Source organism: Eurytemora carolleeae, unplaced genomic scaffold, assembly GCF_000591075.1.
Source record: "Eurytemora carolleeae unplaced genomic scaffold, Eaff_2.0 scaffold1067, whole genome shotgun sequence".
Lineage (NCBI taxonomy): Eukaryota > Metazoa > Arthropoda > Copepoda > Calanoida > Temoridae > Eurytemora > Eurytemora carolleeae.
In genome coordinates, this window is record NW_019397254.1 from 34,371 (window position 1) to 57,711 (window position 23,341).

General features: G+C 33.4%; 3 protein-coding genes across 5 annotated transcripts in view; 2 read left to right on the forward strand and 1 right to left on the reverse strand.

The window, feature by feature from the left end:
* LOC111713061 (myocyte-specific enhancer factor 2) overlaps nucleotides 1–22,897 on the reverse strand; it is a 45,815-nt gene extending 22,918 nt beyond the window's left edge. The window contains exons 1-2 of the mRNA XM_023487852.1: nucleotides 22,744–22,897; nucleotides 1,196–1,265 (exon numbers count right to left, since the gene is read on the reverse strand). The gene's annotated coding sequence lies outside the window, so the exon portion shown is untranslated. The remainder of the gene's footprint in view (nucleotides 1–1,195; nucleotides 1,266–22,743) is intronic.
* LOC111713059 (reticulon-4-interacting protein 1, mitochondrial) lies at nucleotides 1,628–13,061 on the forward strand. 3 transcript variants are annotated; one of them, XM_023487848.1, is made up of 9 exons: nucleotides 1,628–1,691; nucleotides 2,058–2,211; nucleotides 3,955–4,009; nucleotides 6,107–6,176; nucleotides 9,597–9,695; nucleotides 10,939–11,041; nucleotides 11,536–11,650; nucleotides 12,677–12,794; nucleotides 12,970–13,061. In XM_023487848.1, exons 1-8 carry the CDS (start codon nucleotides 1,656–1,658, stop codon nucleotides 12,753–12,755), a joined length of 711 nt encoding a protein of 236 aa, XP_023343616.1. In that variant the 5' UTR covers nucleotides 1,628–1,655; the 3' UTR covers nucleotides 12,756–12,794; nucleotides 12,970–13,061. The 3 variants fall into 3 exon arrangements, with proteins under 3 accessions (XP_023343616.1, XP_023343618.1, XP_023343617.1); XM_023487849.1 differs by lacking the exons at nucleotides 1,628–1,691; nucleotides 2,058–2,211 and adding an exon at nucleotides 3,146–3,221; XM_023487850.1 differs by lacking the exons at nucleotides 10,939–11,041; nucleotides 11,536–11,650; nucleotides 12,677–12,794; nucleotides 12,970–13,061 and adding an exon at nucleotides 10,775–10,860.
* On the forward strand, nucleotides 12,973–21,752 carry LOC111713060 (uncharacterized). The gene is made up of 7 exons (XM_023487851.1): nucleotides 12,973–13,119; nucleotides 13,668–13,710; nucleotides 14,106–14,219; nucleotides 15,965–16,049; nucleotides 19,598–19,675; nucleotides 21,159–21,247; nucleotides 21,622–21,752. The coding sequence occupies exons 2-7, from the start codon at nucleotides 13,673–13,675 to the stop codon at nucleotides 21,671–21,673; spliced, it is 456 nt and encodes a 151-aa protein (XP_023343619.1). The 5' UTR covers nucleotides 12,973–13,119; nucleotides 13,668–13,672; the 3' UTR covers nucleotides 21,674–21,752.
* Nucleotides 22,898–23,341: the final 444 nt, after the last annotated feature.

Sequence of the window (23,341 nt, forward strand, 5' to 3'; positions counted from 1 at the left end):
TGATTTTTGACAGTTCATCTATCTATATATAAATTTAGCTTGTCTGTTTGATTGTATCCAAGTATTGCCATGTTTTAACCCTATCCCCGCTGGGGTACTTGAAAACCAGGATACGCTGGGGGGGGGTCAATTTGACCCCCCCCTCTAAATCCCATGTTTTATGTCCAAATATGACAAATGATACATCATTAGAAAGCTCTTGTGCTCTACTTTTAGAATCTGCAAAAAAATTTGCAAATTTGCGAAAATCGAATTTTTTATCGCAAAATCCAGTTTTATAGTAAAAATGTTTGCAAAAAAAAATTTGTCCAAAAAATGACAAATTATACATTTTTGAAAAGCCCTTGACCATGCCATTTCAAATATGCAAAAATTTTTGCAAAATTTTAAATAACCTGATTTTTAATCAAGAAAAACTAAAAATGTGCAAATTTTCTTTGACAGGTTGTTTGCAAAAAATTTGCAATTTTTTTTTCGCAAAACTTGGGCAATTCGTTTCCTTATGTCATAGGCTTTCCAAAAAGCTAAATTTCATCAAAATCTGACAAGTGAAAGTGGGTCAAAACAAAGATTTAGTTTGTTACAGGCAAAAGCAGTCATTCAGGCAGTGTGCCTGAGGACTCAGGCAGTTAGTATTAAAGCCCGGTTTTAGGCCTAAAGGGAGGGCTTTGGGTATGTAAGAAAAGTCAGAAAATTTCAACAGCCTCAGACCAATACTTTTTGAGTTTTGTAAAAAAAACTACAGGGGGGGTCAAATTGACCCCCCCCCAGCGGGAATAGGGTTAATCAAAGGTCACTTGAAATTATGCTCACTGTCCCTTTAACAGAAATCTATACCGCGTCATAGAAAAGTTTCGACTGGGTTTTTTTTAATCTTCTAATAATCTTCGATAATCAAATAATCAAGATTTAGTGAATAACGTCGTGAATCAATGATATTACACTTTTTATATCTGATCCCCTCGAATTCGAACCTCGTGTGTAAAACATGGTTTCTGGGTTCCCAGTTTTGCTACAATATCTCAGGGTTGAGGTGGAGTATATAGGTTTCCTTGGTTTATCAATATAATTGTAATTAATCCTCGGAGAACACTAATCTTCAGTTCTCTCTAGAGACTAATAATATTTACAGGTACAGGTACAGGTACAGGTACAGGTACAGGTACAGGTACAGTTAGATATCCCCAGAATTCACCTGAAATCAGCTGATGGAAGGGTCAGCCTGTATAGTCACCATAGACAGCTGATCAGTTCATACTTTGCGTCTAAACATTCAATTAACATGTAAATAAGTACACCTTTCAATATTGTATATTTTTGTATTCAATATACAACAAAAAATTACAAATCATATTACGTTACTATTTATGGACGGAAAACAGCCTTGTGTAACTTAGTTAATTGAAGCATTAATATTTTTTTAATTCACTGCAGTAGATTTTAAATTAATTTTTTTTTGTACAAAATACACATGTAAACAAGATATTTAATTATTAAAGATATTGTAGACTCAATTGAATCCAGCTCCACAGAATAAAAATGTTAAGTTCCACTCAAAATTATAATTAAATTTTTGTGTTTTTTGTTAAAAATCTGTTTTATGTTAGTATTGTAATATTTCATAATTATTGTCAGATGAAAGGAGAATACTAAATATGGCAGCTCTGATAGAGAATACTATCAATAATCAGGTTCTTTAAAGGGACTGTACACAGGATTTCAAGTGACCCCCCATCTAAAGAGGGGTATAGGCCCCATTCACGACAGTACCCTTAAACTTTTGTTCCAGCAAAATTGATCTTTTCGTTTTTCTGTCTTGAAATTTGATATTTCAAAGTATAAAGTATATAGATCAAATAGTTTACACCATCAGATTGCAAAGATATAGGGATTAGAAAATATATAGAACATTTGAGCTTGTCCCTGTCAGTTCTATTAAGCGAAATTGCGAAACACTGAGCCCTTTGTTTTCAATAAAACCTCTGTTTTCTGAGACAAAGGGTTTGGGAATGCTAGCGCTCAGAAATGTATCAATCCCTTTAAACTACTTTGTTTAGTTTGTTCAATCAGTGTTAAACTCTGGTGAACTGCAGAGTCTAGCAGAGGCTGGTAATGAGACTGTGTCAAGTGTACTGAAGCATCAAACGGTACTGCAAGCTGTACAACAAGGATCTCAGCTCATTAATAACTACAACCTTAGATACTTCTTAGGTAGGTAGGTAGGTAGGTAGGTAGATAGGTAGGTAGGTAGGTAAGTAGGGTATATAGGTAGAGTAGGTAGGTATGTTAGGTACTGGAGAATAAAACTGTAGTTCAAGTTGTACTGCAATAACTACAACCTTAGATACTTCTTAGGTAGAGTCAAGGTTGTATGATAAGGTAAGATACTCTTAATGCGCTCCAATGTAGGTAAAGACGACCTTTTTACCAATGGGCACTCTAAATCCTCATTATTACGTCACTGCTTACTTTAAAGAATAATACATTTTACGACTAACTAAATTATAGACAAACTCAAAAATTGAAAAATTGAATTAGAATTGCATTTCTTAACTTCAAACTTGTTTGCTCACTCAATATTTGATAAACGTGATAATTGTCAGTTTAGTTTCAGTGACGTCATATGAGGATTTAGAGTGTTCGTTGCAAGAAAGACGACATTTACCTATATTGGAGCACATCCAGAATATCTAACCTAAACAACCTTAGGGTTTACGAGTTATGATCAGAAATACAAACAAGCAAACAGAGATTACTACTTTATATATCTAAATTTATAATAATCTATACTATTTTGTAGCCTTACATATCGTACTTTTAAAGTCACATGCGCTTGCTTCTAGCTTTCGCAAAAAAGGAGTAATTGGCAATATTGCTGATAGAGCATGTACACTGTACACTGTGGATAACTGTAAGAGGCTCAGTTTCATTTGCCATAATATTTTTGCCATAATTATACTTGACATAATACTTTTGCCATAAGTAACACTTGCCATAAGTTACACTTGTCATAATTACACTGGCTATATTTTACTTTTGTCATAATTTTCTAATTTTTAAAAAGATGTAAATCTGTCTTTTTTTATTGCAAATGCGGGAAATTTTCACATGAAAATTCCCAAGTTTAGTTTTCTCATTGTTTCAAAACAGAACAGTTAACACAAGTTCAGCTCCATATTTTCTCACAATGGAGGACCCTTGGGTGACCTTTGAGACCACAAGTAAGGGTAAACCAATGATTCGAGACAGCAACAACTACACCTATGTAGCCAATGCCTCGTCTACAGAAGTGAAATATTGGAAACTAGCCTTAAAGGGCGCTTCGCGCCCATCTTCTAAATTAGTTGTGAACATGTTCTCTTTGTGTACATCGTAAAACAAAACAAAAATAATTCGCGGATTTTCACAAAAAATTTCGTGGATTTTCAAAATTTTCAAAAATTTAATGAAGATCGAATTTTGATGGAGACAAATATCTTAAATTTTGATCATTCATAAACCTTCCCTGTGGTCACGTGATGTCCCACAAAAAATTTGGGCCCGATCGGTTCAGCCGTTTTGACGTTTATTGGATACACACAAACAGACAAACAAACAGACAAGCCAAATTTATATATAGATGTTCGGTTAAAATGTGCTCAGCTAGAATTCGAACCCAATGAGAGGATTGCTAACATTGTCCTACAGTATAATACTCTTCCCAATAGAAGAGTACCTAAACCTGATAGCCCATGAACTGTCTCTGCATTAGATTTGTAATTTGTATTCAATTTGTAATTGTAAAAAAAAAATATAAATATATGTTTGTTAATTCAAACTATGTTTATCATAAGTAAAAAATTTTCTGGTTTGTTATAAATATTTAAGCATTTTTATTTCATATAAGTTACTAATTTTAACATATAAATTAAATTAAATTGAGTAAAAGAAAATATATGATTCTCCTTTGTTTAGGTGGGTTGGCTCTAGGAGCATACTTCGGGTTTCGTATCGGAGCTGTTTCTAATAGGTATACATTATACAATGTACAGTACATGGCGTAGACATGTTTTAAGGTTATCATTATACATTCTTGATTCAAGATACAAGATTACTCATACTAATCTTGTATCATGATTTATTCTTGATACAGGATACAAGATTACTTATACTAATCTTGTATCATGATCTATTCTTGATACAGGATACAAGATCACTTATACTAATCTCGTATCATGATACTTTCTTGATACAAGATACAAGATCACTTATACTAATCTTGTATCATGATATATTCTTGATACAGGATACAACCTATAGAATATAAGATACAGAATCAACAATACTGGATATGAAACTGCAGGATACAGAATACAGAATGCAAGATATGAGAAGATTTGCAGTTTTATACAGTGAAACCCTTAATAACGAATACATCGAAAGAATTCATCAAATGTTGTATTCTCCACTTTCTGATAATGGAATGTTGCAGATATTTAGTTTTTTAATTAAATGATTATATAGAACTATTTAAAACTGTTCCCGCATATTCATGGGCTATTTATTTATTTTCGCAAATACTGAAATTTACGTAATATAGTATAGAACTCGTTGAAAAATTGTCAAGACGACATTTGATAAATTCTTCCGATGTATTCGTTATTAAGGTTTTCATTGTATCCGATCTCAAAATATTTTCTGTATACAGGATTCAAAATAATAAAAAATACATATTGTATCACTCCCGTATGCCGAGTCCATTAGTGCCTGATCCAATCAGGGTTCAGTCATGTGTTTGTTGTCTATTCTGAACCAATAGAAATAGTTTGGCGGTAACATCTATCTTTCTATTTATCTCAATTTCCAATTATAGATATGAATCCTTTAATCAGCGCTATCAGTAAATGGAAATATTTACTTCTACTCAAACTATAGTGATACTAGCTGGAGAACCCGGCGTTGCCAAGTTTTTTAATATTACGTATAGTTACTCCCGCCGTTTACCCGCACTTGGCATTAAATCATGGTTTCAGCTGAAATGCCCGATGGAATAAAAACATATGAGCATATGTTACCCATGGAATGCACAAGGGTTTCCTCAAAATAAGTCAGCTAATTTGATCCAGCCGTTTGGCCAGCTATAGCTTACATATATATGAGCAAAGATCTTTATTATATTGACTAGCTGAACTGCCCGTGTAATCAAAAAATATAACTTTTTAAAGGAGCTAAATAAATTTGGAATTTTTTTTATCTTATGTTACCCCCATTGGTTCCCATAAAAGATTTTAAAAATTTTATTCAGCCGTATGGCCAGCTATAGCTAACAAATATGTATATTTTCGCTAATATATATATATAGATATATATATTATAAGCAAAAATTTCTATTAAAAAAAGAATTCAATTTCGAAAAAAGTATATTTGTATATATATCTAAACAAAAATATATTAGCGGAGAGCTTTGTTATATACTAGATAAAGTGCACGGCGTTGCCCTTGGAAAAAAATGTCAAACAAAAAAAATGTCAGTCCCTTCGGTCCAGCCGTTTGGCCAGCTATAGCTAACATATGTGTATAAGCGAAGAGCTTTATTATATAGATAGCTTGGGAACCCAGCGCACATATATGTATAAGCGAAGAGCTTTATTATATAGATAGCTTGGGAACCCAGCGCACATATATGTAAGCGAAGAGCTTTATTATATAGATAGCTTGGGAACCCAGCGCTGGCGAGGTTACTAAAAGTTACTCTCGCCGTTGACCCGCACTTATAGGATTTGACCGGGAAACTAAATTTTCGCCATTAAAGTCGACCCACTCAACTTGGCTTCCCGAGTTCCCCAGTCAAAACATTAGGCAAATGGGTTGAGGGGTTCCTGAGTTATGATCGGTAAAAAAAACATTCAAACAGAGATTACAACTTTAGATAAATAGATGTAGATTTATACAAAATACCCCAGGAAAATCCAGAGTATCCTGAAGTATCATATTTCCTTGTATTAAGCAGATATCAGATTCAGATAATCTATCGAATAACCTCCCCCTAAATCTACGCCATTGGATTAGTGAATTATTAACGAAACATCAAAATTTTATTTTTAGAATTTCACGTGAAATAATTTAGAGCTAAAGCCCTGGTAGAGAACACAGAATGGATGAGAGCTGCAACAGTAAACTCCTACGACGGAATACAGGTTCATTTATTTTAAATAAATGCAATTTACAGTAACAACAATAAAACTGTAGAATAATTATCGTCTTTTTTTAATCTGGATATCGAGATCAATGCTTGGTCTCGATCTTTTGATAATCTGCAGATTAACTTAATCTTTATACGATTTCTCGCATGGAAATGAAAAGATCAAGCATTGACCCTCAAAATAAAAGTGCCAGAAGTGGATATCGAGATCAAGCGATCACTCCTGTATGCCAAGTCCATTAGCGCCTGATCCAATCAGGATTCAGTCATGTCTTTGTTGTCTATTCTGAACCAATAGAAATAGTATGGCGGTAACATCTATCTTTCTATCTATCTCATTATCCAATTAGAGATATGAATCCTTCAATCGGCGCTATCACTAAATGGAAATATTTACTTCTATTGAAACTATGGGGCTTATAAGCATTCAAAACGTTCCCTGGCTCTAGCTCTAAAGCTGGTACTTTTATGTTTAAGTATTGGTCTCCATCTTGACCTCATTTAATTCCTTTTTGATATCAAAGTTACAAAGTTACAAAGAAACACATAAAAACGCAAAAAGATTAAATCTAAAAATGCGTAGTTCTTTCATTTTTGGTTTTCGTTTTACCCATTAGTTTTTCGTTTTTTTGCCATAACATTTTTACTCTCTACTACGCCCTCCTAAAAATGTTAATTATCAGTTTGTACTTATAGTTAATTCAGAGGTACTCAAATCATGAGTTCCCGTAGTGGATATCGATATCAAGCGATGGGGCTTATGTGTATCCAACATAAATGTTCCCTGGCTCTGGCTCTAAAGCTAGAACTTGGGATTCATCATTGATCTCCATCTCTTGAAGACCTAATTTAATTTAACTTTGATATCCTAGGATACCCTAGAGGTATAAAATTTTTAGTTTAATGTTCAAATCCCTTCACTTTCGAACCCTTTTCTTCCGTTTCATATTTTTACTATCTAAATAAAAATCAAGTTAATGAAGTTCCTTTCTAACTATGTTGAGTTTATTCTCATTTAATGTTTTATGTTTTAAAGATATATTTTTATGAATAGCGAAAGAGTCAAAGAAATTTTTTAATAAAAAAATCAAAATTTGATTTTTTAATCTACAGGGTTACCCACTGCAGGATGAGACTTTATTGACAACCTAACACACTTTAAATATAGTAATTAGAAGATGAACTTGTGTTTCCAACCTGGAGCTGAGTATAAAAGTCGATTTTTTCTCATGTGTGTTTCATTGGTTGTAAAATTCGCAATATTAAATAAAAAATCTCCCAATTTCATGTTTACTGTCTGAAATTTGATAATACCCGATGCTACAATGCCTACACACAGAAAAATAGATTACAGGTCTCCCTTAAACAGGTCAAACAGAGTAAAAAATATGTAATTTTATAGTACTTTTCTCCATGTTCTCCCTAAAATAACAAAAAAAAATTTTAAATTAAGGTTTCCAATAACTCTCAAGGACTCCAGATATGAGATATGAGAAGATCCTGTAGAATACGATTCGAGCTTTTAAAATATTAAATTCGTCCTCCATGTGATTTAGATAGTAAAATTGTCCAAATATTGGGTTCAAAATTTGGAAGTTGGTTGAAAGATTAAAAATGCTGGAGATAATTGATTTCTTTGTCAAACATATAATAACGAGTAAATAAATATTAAAGTTATCTTTTTGTTGTACCCTGTTTTGCTTTGGCGAACAAATAAAAAAATCGGCTTTTAAAAATCAGCCTGTAGCCTTTCAATGCCGTTCAGTCGTCTCTGAAGTCTCATCCTTTGTGATTAACCCTGTATATTCTTAGGGTTTAAAGTATGCGATTGGTAATACAGATTATCTTTAATTATATTTACATATTTTTATTGTATATGAATAATATGAGGATTAATTTTTTATATACATAAACAATATTTATATGGGGGGGGGGGGAGATTAAAGAAAAAATAAAAAAAACAATATATAATCCATATAAAATTTCGATGTTGTATTGTTTTCTAATAAAGCACTATATAAGAAAAATATGTAGCCCTGAAATCACTATTTATGTATGCATGAACCCAAATTCTTATTCACATTCTCGAGCTTAATATTATTTAGATGTTAATACCACGGTAATAAGAAATCCTGAGTAAAATAATATACAATACAAGGATGTAATGCAAGTAAAGTTAATTGCAGTTGAGAATACTTTGCGTACATATTGAAACCAGTTCTCTCTGGGCGGAATTTGTAATCAAGAATAGATGCATCAGTGTTCGTTTAGTATCCGAGGAGGTTTAAAGCAATAAATTTTGATAATTTTGATAATTCACATAATAGTTTCCTGTGAACAAAATATTTCTTTGATTTGTATGTGAAGATGGATCCCATGTCAGGCTTCGACATCCGTGTTGTGTTTACATTACCGCCAAGAGACTGTTCACTGCAGTACAAAAGATGCGTACACCTCTGAAATAAACTTCATTGCATTATAACCATGGGACAATATATATATGTGCGCCATATTAGAGATTTGGGGAGATTCGCTTCTTTTATTATAGGGATGGTATTAATTATTAACTTTTGCTTTTATGATTTAAACACACTACAATCTACATTCTTTAGACATTTACTTTTCGTAAATCTAAAAAAATCTGTCTTTTTTAATTCTAATTTAGTTTTACTCCGGTTTAGACTGTTTATTTATGTATACTGCATGATCCAACTTTTTTTAAAACATGGAAACACATAAAAAACACCAGGCAAAAACATTAAAAGATTAAAATGTTAAGCTTTAAACCACCTTTTTGCCATAATGTTTTCATTTTTGCCATAATTTGAATTATTTTCCATAATAATTTCCTTTTTTGCCACAATAGTTTAGCTTTTCTAGACTTTGAGACGTACTAAGTCCCTCCTAAATCGAGAGAAAAAATGTTAATGATCAGTTTGTACTTAATGAAATCAGAGCCATATTCTTCTTAAACAAATAATTTATATTTCATACGATTTAGAAAATCACTTGAATGCAATTTTTGACTTTTATTTCAAATAATACTCGATTCATCTTTCCGAACAAATCTGGTTTGTATAGTTGATTTTCATATTTAAATGTTACGACATTTAACATAAGGTTTACTTGTAAATATTGGATTTGTTCAAAACTGAAAAAGAAATCTGCATCAACTACAAAAGGCTCAATCATAGAATTTGTTCAAAAAAAATTCCATGGAAGTTCTTCCCCAGTAAAGGCTTTTTGAACTATTAAAAATGAAAATAGAATATTCTCGGGGTTTTAAGAAGTTTTACAATTAATATTTGAGACAAATCAGCAGATGGGCTTATGAGTTTCGATCGGAAACAAAAACAAACAGAGATTAGTGAGATTACTACTTAATATATATACAAATACAAGATATTGTTTGTAGGGTATCACGGTCCAAAACGTTGAGGTTCCTAAAGTACTCGGAGATACAGATATTCTAATCCGGGTTAAAGCTGCATCCTTGGACCCTATTGATATCAAGGTACACACTTTAGTAATTGTAAAATGGCGGTACAGTCCAAACTAGGACCACAAAGGTTGTGCGTGGGTATAGTGCTATAAATATTTAATTATTTACTTTAATTGAATTAGATAACTTTGCTTTGTTGAGGTCTGTCCAATGATTTACGAACCAGGAGTCACTACACTATTTAATGTGGGTGGACTGCAGGGAAAAATAATTTTCTTGAGACCCTTGCACAAACCCTGATTTTTACCCAAGATATTGATATTTCGAACTACGCGTTCTGAATAAATATTCAAAGTTATACACTATCAGGTTGGAAAGATTTAGGGATTATAATATTTGAGTTTGTGGCAAAAACTTTAGAAACTAATAAGGACTTGAAATATTTTGCTACAGTACCCTTTATACATAAATCTGAGAAGGACAACGCACGGGCAGCCGTAGTACATTTGAATTTCTGAGCCGGGTCAACCTTTACGCTCCCAGTTTGTACTGTACCTGGCTCTATGGACAGGACTAGCCGGTGCAAAAAGGTTGACGCGGTCCGACTTTATGCTTAAAATAGGTTGAATTTACTTTTACTAAAGGGGCAGAGGTGCGCGAACGTATTACTTCATTCATAAATTCTAAATGGTATAAATTCTGTCCAATTTGTCTCCCATGTAGAAATCTACGAGTTGATTTAAGCTCAAAATCCGCGACCAAAGGAATAGAGTTTTTGCCACAAACCTAAATTTTCGAATTCCAATTCTCAGCAACCTGATGTTGTAAACCTTTAACATTTCAAACTTTGAGCTAACATAATTCAAAGTTTGAAATATCTAAGGTCTCCGACATTTGTTTGGGACAATATACGAATTAGAAAATCATAGTTTGTGGTAAAGAGATGATTCCTTTTAGTCGAAGAAAATGACTTGTTGAAACTTAAAGAAAAAGGGTGCATTGTAGGGTATGAGCGAGGACTAAGAGAACTAGTGAACAAGTACAACCCTAATACTAAGTAGGTTTAATATACTCCAGGTATTATGGAAGAGGACTAAGAGAACTAGTGAACAAGTACAACCCTAATACTAAGTAGGTTTAATATACTCCAGGTATCCCAAGGGTATGGAAGAGGACTAAGAGAACTAGTGAACAAGTACAACCCTAATACTAAGTAGGTTTAATATACTCCAGGTATCCTAAGGGTATGGAAGAGGACTAAGAGAACTAGTGAACAAATACAACCCTAATACTAAGTAGGTTTAATATACTCCAGGTATCCCAAGGGTATGGAAGAGGACTAAGAGAACTAGTCAACAAGTACAATCCTAATACTAAGAGAGAAACGTTCCCTATAGTTCTGGGACGTGATGGGACAGGTTGGTTTTTAAACTTTTAGGAAGGACCATGTCCGGACCCCTGTTCTGTCCTTTGATAATAAAACAAAATATAATATTTTCTCCTTCAATGCCATTTATCTATATTATAGTTATAAGCTCAGAGCGTGAACATTTGTGTTTGATACTCATAATCCCGATCAATTGATATCGATATCCATTGTGGGCACTTTTTAATTACACTGCTGGATATCGAATAAAGAGTAAATTAATCTGCAAAATAACAAAGATCGAGATCAAACGTTGATCTTGATATCCTCAATACAAGAGTTTCCAGCTCATTTAGATATTTCAATTGATGATTTTTCTGAGCCCAGGGTACACTATATTGGATAAAGTAAAGAACTTTTGAAAATATCCTTCTATCCATTGAGTTTCTTTATAGATAGATAGATGATTCAAAAAAATATCGGCATTAAACATCTTTATCCATTGAATCAGAGCGCTTTATATCCAATATGCGTGACGCCATTTAGGAGTTGTGAGTGAAGTAGGTTCGGATGTTCACAATCTTGCTCCGGGGGATCGGGTTTGGTTTATAGTTCCTCCTTGTTATCAGGGTTCTCTCAGCTCCTTCATTCTTCTCTCAAGGAAACCTTCTCTTCTATCGATGACACTTATGTAGCTTTGATTTTACTTACCCTGTGATCGAAACTTTTAGTTTGGATAGCACTAAGCTTCATCTACTGATCTATATTTCCAGAGCATCAACTTTTAGATTGGATAGCCATACGCCATCTATACTGATCTAGAAATCCAGAGCGTAAATTTTTAGATTGAATAGCGCTCGGCCACATTTACTAATTATAAATCCAAAGCGTAAACTTTTAGATAGTAATGAGTCACATCTACTTATATCCAGAGCGTAAACTGTTAGTTTTGATAGCGACAAGCCACATATGCATCTACCAATCTAGATATCCAGAGCGTAAACTTGTAATTTTGATAGCGATAAGCAACATCTACCGATCTAGATCTAGATATCCAAAGAATAAATTTTAAGATTGGATAGCTTTAAGCCACATCTACTGATCAATATATCCAGAGCGTAATTTTTTAGATTAAAGGGGTTAAGTGTAACTCCGTGGATATAAGGAAAGGATATGAATTTTTGCTACAAACTTTGATTTTCTAATCTGTGCAACCCGATGTTTAGACCTTGGGTATTTAAAACTATTAAGTATGTCAGATCAAATAGTTAAAGCTTGAAATATGAAAGGAAAACACCATCTGGTTGCAAAGTTATAGGGATTAGAACAAATGAGTTTGTAAGCAAAAACTCAATTCCATCACCAAGAGATAGCTACGAAATGATCGAAAGAAATGGGTCTGACGAGTTAAATTAAACTGGCGCGCCTATGGAAAGAGCCACAAATCTAGCGCGTTGTTCGAAACTAAGTTTTGACTGTTGTCTTTAAAATAGTCAATCATGACGGTTAGATTGTGGGCTGTGGGATATATATTTACTCCGTTTTGTTAACTTTTTTTTGCCGTGAATATAATAAATTTTAATTTTTGGACAATTCTCATACCCCTCTTATTGTTGAAACAAAAAATGCCTGGAAACAGATTTAAAAAATACTTTTAATTCGATTGTAAGATTTGGATAACTCCTAGTGAATATATCCGACCTCTCTCTCCTTTGAATCCGGGGCAACCCTACCCTACACCAGCCTTGTGGTCTGGGACCTCCTAGTCACATCAGGAGGTCTAGGACCCTATCCAGCTTCAACAGGTAAAAAAGTTCTAAAACCTCTTTTAAAGGGACTATCATCGTAATTTTATATTATTAATATTATTATTGTTGTTATTGTTGTTATTGTTGTTATTGTTGTTGATGTTGTTGTTGTTGTTGTTGTTGTTGTTGTTGTTGTTGTTAATTATCATAATTATTCTGAATATTTTGTCAGGTAAACGAGTATTTATCTGGGGTGGAGTGAGAGCTGTGGAGAGGTTATGTGTCCAACTCTGCAAAGTTTGGGGTTGTGATGTAACATGTGTAGCTCCTCTCTACACCCAGGACTATCTGAGAACCCTGGGAGCTTCGCATCTTATACCAGGGACCAGATTTAATGAGACATAAAGTCGTTGTTGTATATCTAAATACATAAAGACGACTTTCGGTTTTAATTTTTGATGTCTGGCAAGCGTTCAAACAGCATGGTTAATGGATTTACATAAACATGGAAACAAACAGAAGATGCACAATTTACAGCTTCTCCTTGTAATTTTAAAAAACTAGAAATCAAAACTTCAATAAAAAGTCGTCTTCATTATATTGATATAAACGCCGACCATCGCGAATACCAAATTGAACCACTTCTCCTGAGCTCAACTCTGCGCACAAGAGAAGGGGTTCAACTTCGTCGATCTACTTGGGTCAACTACAGTGAGATCCAGAAAACCGTGGAATACTGAAACTTATTTGATGTTGTTTTTTGATAGTTTTACTAGTTAAATCAGTCATCAAGCTAATTGGGTCTGTTTACGCTGCACAATTTCTGTATTTCATGTTTAAAGTCATAACTTGAGTCTAAAAGTCGTCTTCCTATTCCAGAGTTTTCTGGTTCTCCATGTATGCCTCTATATTCAATAAATCTGGTTGCAGATGATATGAAGAATGTCAGGGAACTCATTGCACAAGGAAACAGGTTAACAAAATGGAACAAAATGGAATCCAAAAGTGAAAATAACAAAGCGAAAAATATACAAAGTCCCGTTTCATTGACTAGAAACATTTGAAACATTTGCTCGACATTTTTAACAAAAGTAACATTTTCATTTCAGCTATGGCTGGTGTAGGGGTGGGGGGGGGGATGCTTTGACATGAAAACTTTAAAGAAATGGTAAATAATTCACTGTGCAAGAAAATTTTAAGAAAATCTTTCTATAATCCTCACAACTTTGCAAACAGATGTCATAGACCTTTGATATTTCAAACATTAAAATCAAATTGACAAGGTTTAAAATATCTAATATTTACATCATGGGGTTGAAAATACAAAACTAGATAAAATTAATTGTTTTTCTTGTTATATCTTTCTAGGTTTGATGTTGTTGTGAACACAGGAGGATTACTAGCAGAAGATCTTTGTTTGTCCTTGTTATCTAGTGAAGGACGGGTTGTATCTACTCTCACCGCTACTCCGGGGTTACCAGAGTAAGATCTATGTATATTCTTGTTATCTAGTGAAGGACGGGGTTTATCTATTCTCAACGCTTCTCCAGGGTTACCAGAGTAAGATCTATGTATATCCTTGTTATCTAGTGAAGGACGGGTTGTATCTTCTCTCAACGCTTCTCCAGAATTACAGTTGAATATTTAACGAAATTCACTTATGCTTCTTATGAAAATATTTTGCTTAACTTTAATGATTTCACAACAACGAAAATATTTTAAGCTCCGTCGGAGGAGGACAATGGAATTTGCGGGCTGAAAATTTGGTTTGGCTGTCTCCGACAGGAGATTCCAGTAGAAGACGACATTTTATAGAGGTTTTAAAATTAATGGTTAACACCTTGTTATATAGTGAAGGACGGGGTTTATCTATTCTCAACGCTTCTCCGGGGTTACCAGAGTAAGATCTATGTATATACTTGTTATTTAGTGAAGGACGGGTTGTATCTATTCTCAACGCTACTCCGGGGTTACCAGAGTAAGATCTATGTATATCCTTGTTATATAGTGAAGGACGGGTTGTATCTATTCTCAACGCTACTCTGGGGTTACCAGAGTAAGATCTATGTATATCCTTGTTATCTAGTGTAGGCCGGGTTGTATCTACTCTCACCGCTACTCCGGGGTTACCAGAGTAAGATCTTTGTATATCCTTGTTATCTAGAGAAGGACGGGTTGTATCTTCTCTCACTGCATTTCCGGGGTTACCAGAGTAAGAGGAAAAGAAAGATCTTGATCTTTAATTTTCTTTAAAATGTTCGAATTTTTGTTAAGATGCAAATTTAATATCTAATAGATTTTAGAGTTATAAAATAAATTATTAGGTAAAATGGTTTGTCTGGTAAGTCTTACGGATTATATGTGTTTATGATAAGACGTTACTTGTTTTTGGGAAAATTAAAAAATCATGACGGTCTTAATATCTATTGAAAATGATTTGAAATCTCTTTAAACTTTAGTAGATAAAGGGTTACCCACAAAGGGTTTGACTTAAACGACGACCATCTACTCTTTAATTTGATCCTCAGTCTTGAAGGATAATTTTATTAATTTGACAAAAAAGAAACAAAGAACAGATCCATGAAATCATTTATGTCAGCAAGGTTAAATCTGCAGTCTCATCTTTTGTGGGTGTTTTTCTTAAAGTTCAATTTTCTTGCATCTATTTAGAAACCAGAGAAAAAAAAGTTTTTAGTGCTGAAGAAATTTAATTAGTTTTTTATTTCTTTTTAATAAAGTGAATTTTCTTTCTGACCTTGGCTAAATTTTTAAATCACTGCTAAGTAGAAAAAAATCTGAGAAAAGATAATTTTTTTCTTCTTATTTTTTTTTTTTTGAGAAATGAATTTAATTTTGTATAATTTTTAAGGAAAACAAATAAAGCTATAAGGTAAACTGTTTTTAATTTACTTTTCCTAAATGGCGTTTTTCAGGGGTAAAACTATTTCTACAAAATGTTTTCTGAACTTTGCCCTGTACTTAGATATTTAAACTACTGCATAGTGTATACTGTACACTGTACAGTGGGCAGTACAGATAACGCACACAAATAGCAAATATATATGTTTGGGAATAAATATTTTGGGTTGTCATCAATGAATGTATAAATAACTATTTAAATTGCTTTTTGAAATGCAAAACTCATTTTAAAAAATTTTCATTTTTCAAAAAATTATATTAATTAAAAAACTTTTTTAAAAAGATTAATTAAGAAAAATCATGTTTAGGCACGGTTTGTTTACAAGTATACTTGCAAGACTGATAAACTCTGCTGTTGGTTTGTTCCAACGTAATCTAATTGGAGAGGAGAGGGTAGGTTAAATATTTTACCGCCTTTTGACCAATATTGCCGACTCATGATTCCCCCAAAAGAGGGAAGTTAAGTTACATTTCGTCCCTTGGAACAATTTCTCGACCAATTTTGCCATCAAAACATCCCTCGCTGAGCTCTGGATGTTTTTGTAAAATTGGTCTTGGGAACCCTTCGTAAAGTAAAATTCCCTTAACTTCCAAATAATGTAGGTATAAATAATTATTAAGGACTTTTTCTAATTTAAACGTACATATAATACCTGAAAAAATAATTCCGCAAAACTTATATTATTCTTAAAAAGAAACCCTGTATTCCGGGATTAACGTTAGTTTTGTATTTTTTTTTCTTTTTATACCTAGTATTTTTTCGAGAAGATACTCACCATTTTTCTGTGTAAAATATATTTTCTGCCTATAGTGCTTACTTAACAGTGTACCTACTACCCAGTACAGTATACATTATTCTGTTTAGCAGACAATTATTAAGTAGATGAAAACAATAATTTTATAAAAAAATCAACAACTTTAATTTCTTCATACAGGGTGTCCCACTAAACATGACATTCAATAAATCGTTATTTTTAGTTAAAAAATCCTTTTGCTTCATTATCTTTTACTTTGAAATCAATTTTAATATAACATGACTCACATATAAAACTTTTATTGATCTTTGGTATCAAACAACTTAACAAATTATGGAAAAAGATATTCTAAACTATTCACCAACTGTCATGTTTCGTGGAACACCCTGCATTTAAACACCCCCCCCCCTCAGAACTATCGAGCAGGGTTTTATTTTAAGGGCAAAACAAGCTTTGAGAAAGAGTTTACAATAACATCTTCATATGGAAAAAAATGGAAAAAATTGAGTTTTTGACAATATCTCAAACTGTCTTATACCTTAACAACCTGGTGATTTAAACCTTTGATATTTCAAACTTAGGCTATTTGATTTAACAGATAATTCATAGATTGAAATATCTAAGGTTTTCGAGATTGGGTTGAATCAAATTAAATTAAACGTCCTATTTTAATACCATAAATCAAATCTGAAGCTTGGGTTGCAAAGATATAGGAATTTGAATATTATTGTGTGTGCCAAGAACATAAATAACCAAAGCGATGCATAAAAATCGACTTAAAGGAAACCATTGCGGATCAGACATTAACTCTATAAATAGAGTCATTTGAAATTACGTCTACAGTTCCTTTAAAGTTGAAAAAATTGTATATCTATATATTTAAAGTTGTAATCTCTGTTTGTCTGTCTGCCTGTTTGTTTGTCCGATCATAACTCAAGAATCTCTTGACCGATTTTCCTCAAATTTTGATTAAGGAACACGTTGAGTGGTGCGACTTTATAGCAAAAATTTAGTTTCTTGGTAAAATTGTTCAAGTGCGGGTAAACGGGTAAACGGCGGGAGTAAATTAGTAACCTGGGCAGCGCTGGGTTCCCAAACTAGTTTTAAGATAATTATGTAATTATTTTACTGTGCTCTCTGTAGAACCTCGATCTTTTGTACAGTTTATAAGAGAATATTCCAAACTACAAAAGACAATTCATCTTCTTTTGTTTTCCAGTCTTCAAAACAAAATCTTTTATTCTATAGAACGATACTGCTGGTTACGCATTTGATTACTGGAGGATCATATTATAGAAAGATCTGTGGGATATCATAATATTATACCTGGATCTTGTTATATAGTTAGAATGTTGAAAATTAACGACATGAGTTAATTAATAAATCATGTTAGTCCCTGGATTAATCATATTCATCACGATATAAAGTCTCTCTTACAGTCTACATCAGTCTTTTGTAATTCATCCTAGTCATATTCATCACGATGTAAAGTCTCTCTTACAGTCTACAGCAGTTTTTTGTAGTTCATCCTAGTCATATTCTCCACCATATAGTCCATATGCAGTCCTAAGTAGTAAATAGTTCCTGGCAGTACTTATATTTAGTCTGTCCATAATTCATAATAGTCTTTCTGATCGAAGTCCCACTGCCCTTGGTTGCCAGTAAAGGGCTTACCCTGTTTTCCTCTTATAGTTTGCAAAAGTCCTAATAATCCGATATAGTCCTTATTGTCTTTATATATACTTTTCTTGTCTGTCTGTTTGTTTTTTTGTATCCAATAAAGGTCAAAACGGCTAAACCAATCAGCCCCAAATTATGTGTGGAACCTCACGTGACCCCAGGGAAGGTTTATGAATGATCAAAATTTCAAAAAATTGTGTTTTTAAGTTTTTATTTTTGTAAAATTTTGAAAATGCGCGAAAAATTATTATGAAATCCGCAAATTTTTTTTGTTTTTGTATTATATATACAGTATATATATATACTGACAAAGAGAGAAAGTTGTAATAGGAGATGGGCGCGAAGCGCCTTAAAAGCCTAGTTTTTTAATATTTCTTGGTATTCTTCTTAGGTTGTCAGGTTTTGTTTAACCTTGAATGATATTTGTATTGTAATACTCATGTGAAGTAACATAAATATACAGGTTTTTTGAGAGGATAGATTAATCATGACTGACTTTCTTCAAGTCAAAGCGTCAAAGAAAAATTTTAGTGTTTTTTCTTAATTGACAAAATTTGATAACAGATGGTTCACAATCATGATCATGCTAGAGTCAAGTGAGGGGGGGGCGCGAGAGGGGAGCGAAATATGCTGAGGGGGGGGGAAACTTGGTTCGCCCCCCCCCCTAGTTGCGCCACTGTTCAACAGACAAATCAAAGATATTTATGAATGTACAGAGGTTGTAGATTTTTCAGTTTTTCTGCTGAAAGCAATTCAGTTTATTGCCACGAACTCAAATTTTCTAATCCCAATATCTTCGCAACATGATGGTGTAAACCTTTAATCTTCAAAGCTAGACCATTTTATCTAAAAAAAGTTATAGTTTAAAATAATAAAAGTCTACGACATCAGGTTACAAAGATATATGAGAAAATCAGAGTTAGGGGCAAAACTCAGTTCCTTTCTTGAATATTTTAAGGTATCAACAAAAAGTCTCAAGGTGCATGTCAAAATTCAAAAGTCAAAACCGCACAATTAATTAGAACTAGCAATCCATCAGACTTCACGCAAAACCATATAGAAACAAAAATATTAAATTTATATTAATAAAGTAGTAATCTCTGATATTTGTTTGTATGTCCGATCATAACTCCGGAACCCAAAAACCGATTTGCCACAAATTTTGATTGGGGAACTCTCTAGAACCAAGGCAAGGATTGTTAGCTAGTTTTAAAAGTTCTTAGTTGAATAAATTGACTCTTGTAGAGTAAACTTGGTTTCAAGGGAAAGGTTCCCAAGCTAATCTCTTCGCTCATGTTTATATATTTATATGTAAGCTATAGCTGGCCAAATGGCTGGACCGAAAGGACTATGTTTTTTTTGAACCCATATGGGTTTCTTGGGGTTACCAAAGGCTACAAAATTGAAATTTTTTTCAAATCGTTATTTTTCTTCAAAATTCGTTTTTTTTCAAAACTTCCACGGACAACGCCAGTCACTTCAGCTAGTTATTTATAAATTGTTTAGGTTTGGATTGAGACAAGGTTCAGAGGAGAGGTTCTAGAATACATCTCAGATCTAGTTGACCAGGGACTAATAGATCCGGTAATTCAATATGGGCCTCAGTTCATGTTAACAAAAGTAGAATAGAAGACGACATTAAACAACTAAAAAATGGTTGTTCTCTCATATTCTAATTTTCTAATATTTATTTCTTAACAAGATGATGTTGCAGGCTTACATCATCAGAGCTGAAAACTTTAGAATTGTGGATATCGAGATCAATGCTTTTTATTAATCTCAAGATTAATTTAATCTTAAATTTGTATCCCCAAAAGTGTATATAATTCAACGTATCGAGTGGCGTTCGGAGAAACCGGAACAGCCAATCAGAGAAATCTACACAAAATCTATTTTTTCAATCCCTATATCTTTGCAACCTATTGTCATAGACCTTAGGTATGAATTCCGTTAGCATTAATCATCTAAGTTTAAAATATCAAAGGTTTACAAGATCAGGTTGCAAAGTAAGACAATTTGAGTTCGTGGCAAAGCCTTGATTTCTTCGTGGTAAAGTCATACGAAAAAGGGCAACAAACAGGGCTGTATTTAAGTCAAATTCTCTGACCCAAGAATTTGCTCCAATTGCCTCTTCCTGTATTTTTAATTTAACTGATTAAATCTGATTTTAACTTATCCATGGACTTCTAGGAACAAGAATATTTAAAATATGGATCAAGATTCAAGAAGAATTAATTAAAGAATTGAATTTTAGGTTTAACATGAAATATTCATTATATGGATCAAGCAGAGGGGATTGTACTCTAGGTTGGGGAGAGAATATTCAATATGGATCAGATAAAAGGGATTGTATTCTAGGTTGGGGAGAGAATATTTAGTATTGATCAGATAGAAGGGATTGTATTCTAGGTTGGGGAGAGAATATTCAGTATTGATCGGATAGAAGGGATTGTATTCTAGGTTGGAGGGAGAATATTCAGTATGGATCAGATAGAAGGGATTGTATTCTAGGTTGGAGAGAGAATATTCAGTATGGATCAGATAGAAGGGATTGTATTCAAGGTTGGAGGGAGAATATTCAGTATGGATCAGATAGAAGGGATTGTATTCTAGGTTGGGGAGAGAATATTCAGTATTGCTCAGATAGAGGGGATTGTACTCTAGGTTGGAGAGAGAATATTCAGTATGGATCAAGTAGAGGGGATTGTATTCTTGGTTGGAGAGAGAATATTCAGTATGGATCAGATAGAGAGGATTGTACTCTAGGTTGCAAAGAGAATAGTCAGTATGGATCAGATAGAAGGGATTGTATTCTAGGTTGGAGGGAGAATATTCAGATCAGATAGAGAGGATTGTACTCTAGGTTGCAAAGAGAATAGTCAGTATGGATCAGATAGAAGGGATTGTATTCTAGGTTGGAGGGAGAATATTCAATATGGATCAGATAGAAGGGATTGTATTCTAGGTTGGGGAAAGAATATTCAGTATGGATCAGATAGAAGGGATTGTATTCTAGGTTGGAGAGAGAATATTCAATATAGATCAGATAGAAGGGATTGTATTCTAGGTTGGGGAGAGAATATTCAGTATGGATCAAGTAGAACTGGCGTTTAGATCTCTAGCTGGAGGGGGGCACAAGGGTAAACTAGTAATCAGGTTTGTAAATAGATATATTGGATGTTTTGGTGATTATTATTATTTGTAAGGAATTAAAAATATTTAAGGAGTTCATCCTCTTTTTTCACTGTCTCTGGAAATGTTCCGAAAGAAACTGAACAATGGCCCTAGACTCAATTCTAATATCTTTGTAACATGGTTGATGGTGGAAACCTTTAAAATGTCAAACTTGGTCGTTTTTTTCCGTACCGCACCGTGGTCAAACATTTACAAAAATTTGATTTTGAAAATTCGAATGAAATTGTTTTCAATCTTATTTCTCCTTTATCAGAGAAATAAAATGATTATGAAAATTTAAACTGGTTAAAAAGTTATTCTCATCAAAATTCAATTCTTAAACATATATATTTTAGGATGGAACAAGACTCCTATTCCTCACTCAGCAAACAATTGCGGTTACTTTGAGCTGTACAGTGCAGTACAGTGTATTATAGTACAGTACATTACATTACAGTACAGTGCAGTAAATTACAGTACATTACAGTACAGCAAATTATAGTACAGCACATTACAGTACAGTAAAGTACAGTACAGTACAGTACAGTACATTACAGTAAAATACAGTACAGTACAATACAGTACAGTACAGTACAGTACAATACAGTACAGTGCAGTACAATACAGTACAGTACAATACAGAACAGTGCAGCACAGTACAGTACAGCACAGTGCATTACAGTACAGTACAGTACAGTACATTAATTTATAGTACAGTACAGTACAGTACAGTATATTAAATTACAGTACAGTATAGTATAGTACATTACAGTACAGTACAGTACAGTACAGTACAGTACAGTACAGTATAGTACATTACAGTATAATATAGTACAGTACAGTACAGTAAAATACAGTACAGTACAGTTCAGTACAGTACAGTACAGTACAGTATAGTACAGTACAATACAGTGCAGTGCAGTGCAGTACAGTACAATACAGTACAGTAAAGTACAGTACAATACAGTACAGTACAATACAGAACAGTAAATTGCAGTAAAGTACAGTATAGTACAATGAAGTACATGGTACAGTACAGTACAGTACAGCATGTTCTGGAAGTGTAAAATTTGGTACAATACAGCACAGTAGAGTAAAGTAAAGTACAGTAGAAAACAGTTCAGCACAGCACACTACAGTGCAGTATAGTACAGTACAGGTTTTTAATTAGAAATTCTATAATTTAGCTCATGCTTTTTGTTCACAAAAACGTCCCGTTCGTTTCCTTGTAAAATTATTTATTTGATCTTATTCTTATTATTTTGTAATTTTAGTATTGAATATTTAAATAAATATAAATGTAGATAAATTTCTTTGTTTTTGTTATTTCACATGACGAAATTATACAAGAGTATATTTTCTGTAATTTTATATATTTCGTTGGAATTTCTAGTTTCAGCTGTTTTCAATGTAAAACTTTGTTTTGACGCAATACTGTGCGTAATGTCGCACAAACAGATGCAAATAATTCAAATTACCTGAATGTACGCAACCTGCCTCTTAATCCTGGCTAAAATTGCGTCACTATAGCACTGAGTTGATTACAGTATTAGATTAATATAAAGTTTAATACGCCCAAGAGACGGATATCACTGGAATCTAAAGCAAAGCTTTGGTAAATATTTGAAGAGTAAAACACTGTATGATAGAGAGTTAGGCCTTTTACAGAGTCCTCGACCAATCAGAGGAGAGTGATGTCACAGATCTCTTCTCTCATTGGTCGGATCAGCTGGCCTTGACTGTTCAGAGGTCTTCCGTGAGAGCAACAGAGGGCTTGCAGACGGAATACAACCAACAAACTCACATGCAGACAATCATCATAGCAGAGAATCATCATCATAGCAGACACTCATCATCAGAGCAGACAATCATCCTCATATCAGACAATCATCATATCAGACACCCGTCATAGCTCGACAATCATCATAGCAGACAAGATCATTATAGCGGACAATCATCATCATAGCAGACACTCATCATAGCAGACCATTATATAGCAGGCAATCATATAGCAGGCAATCATATAGCAGACAGTCGTAATCATAGCAGACAATCATATAACAGACAATCATCATC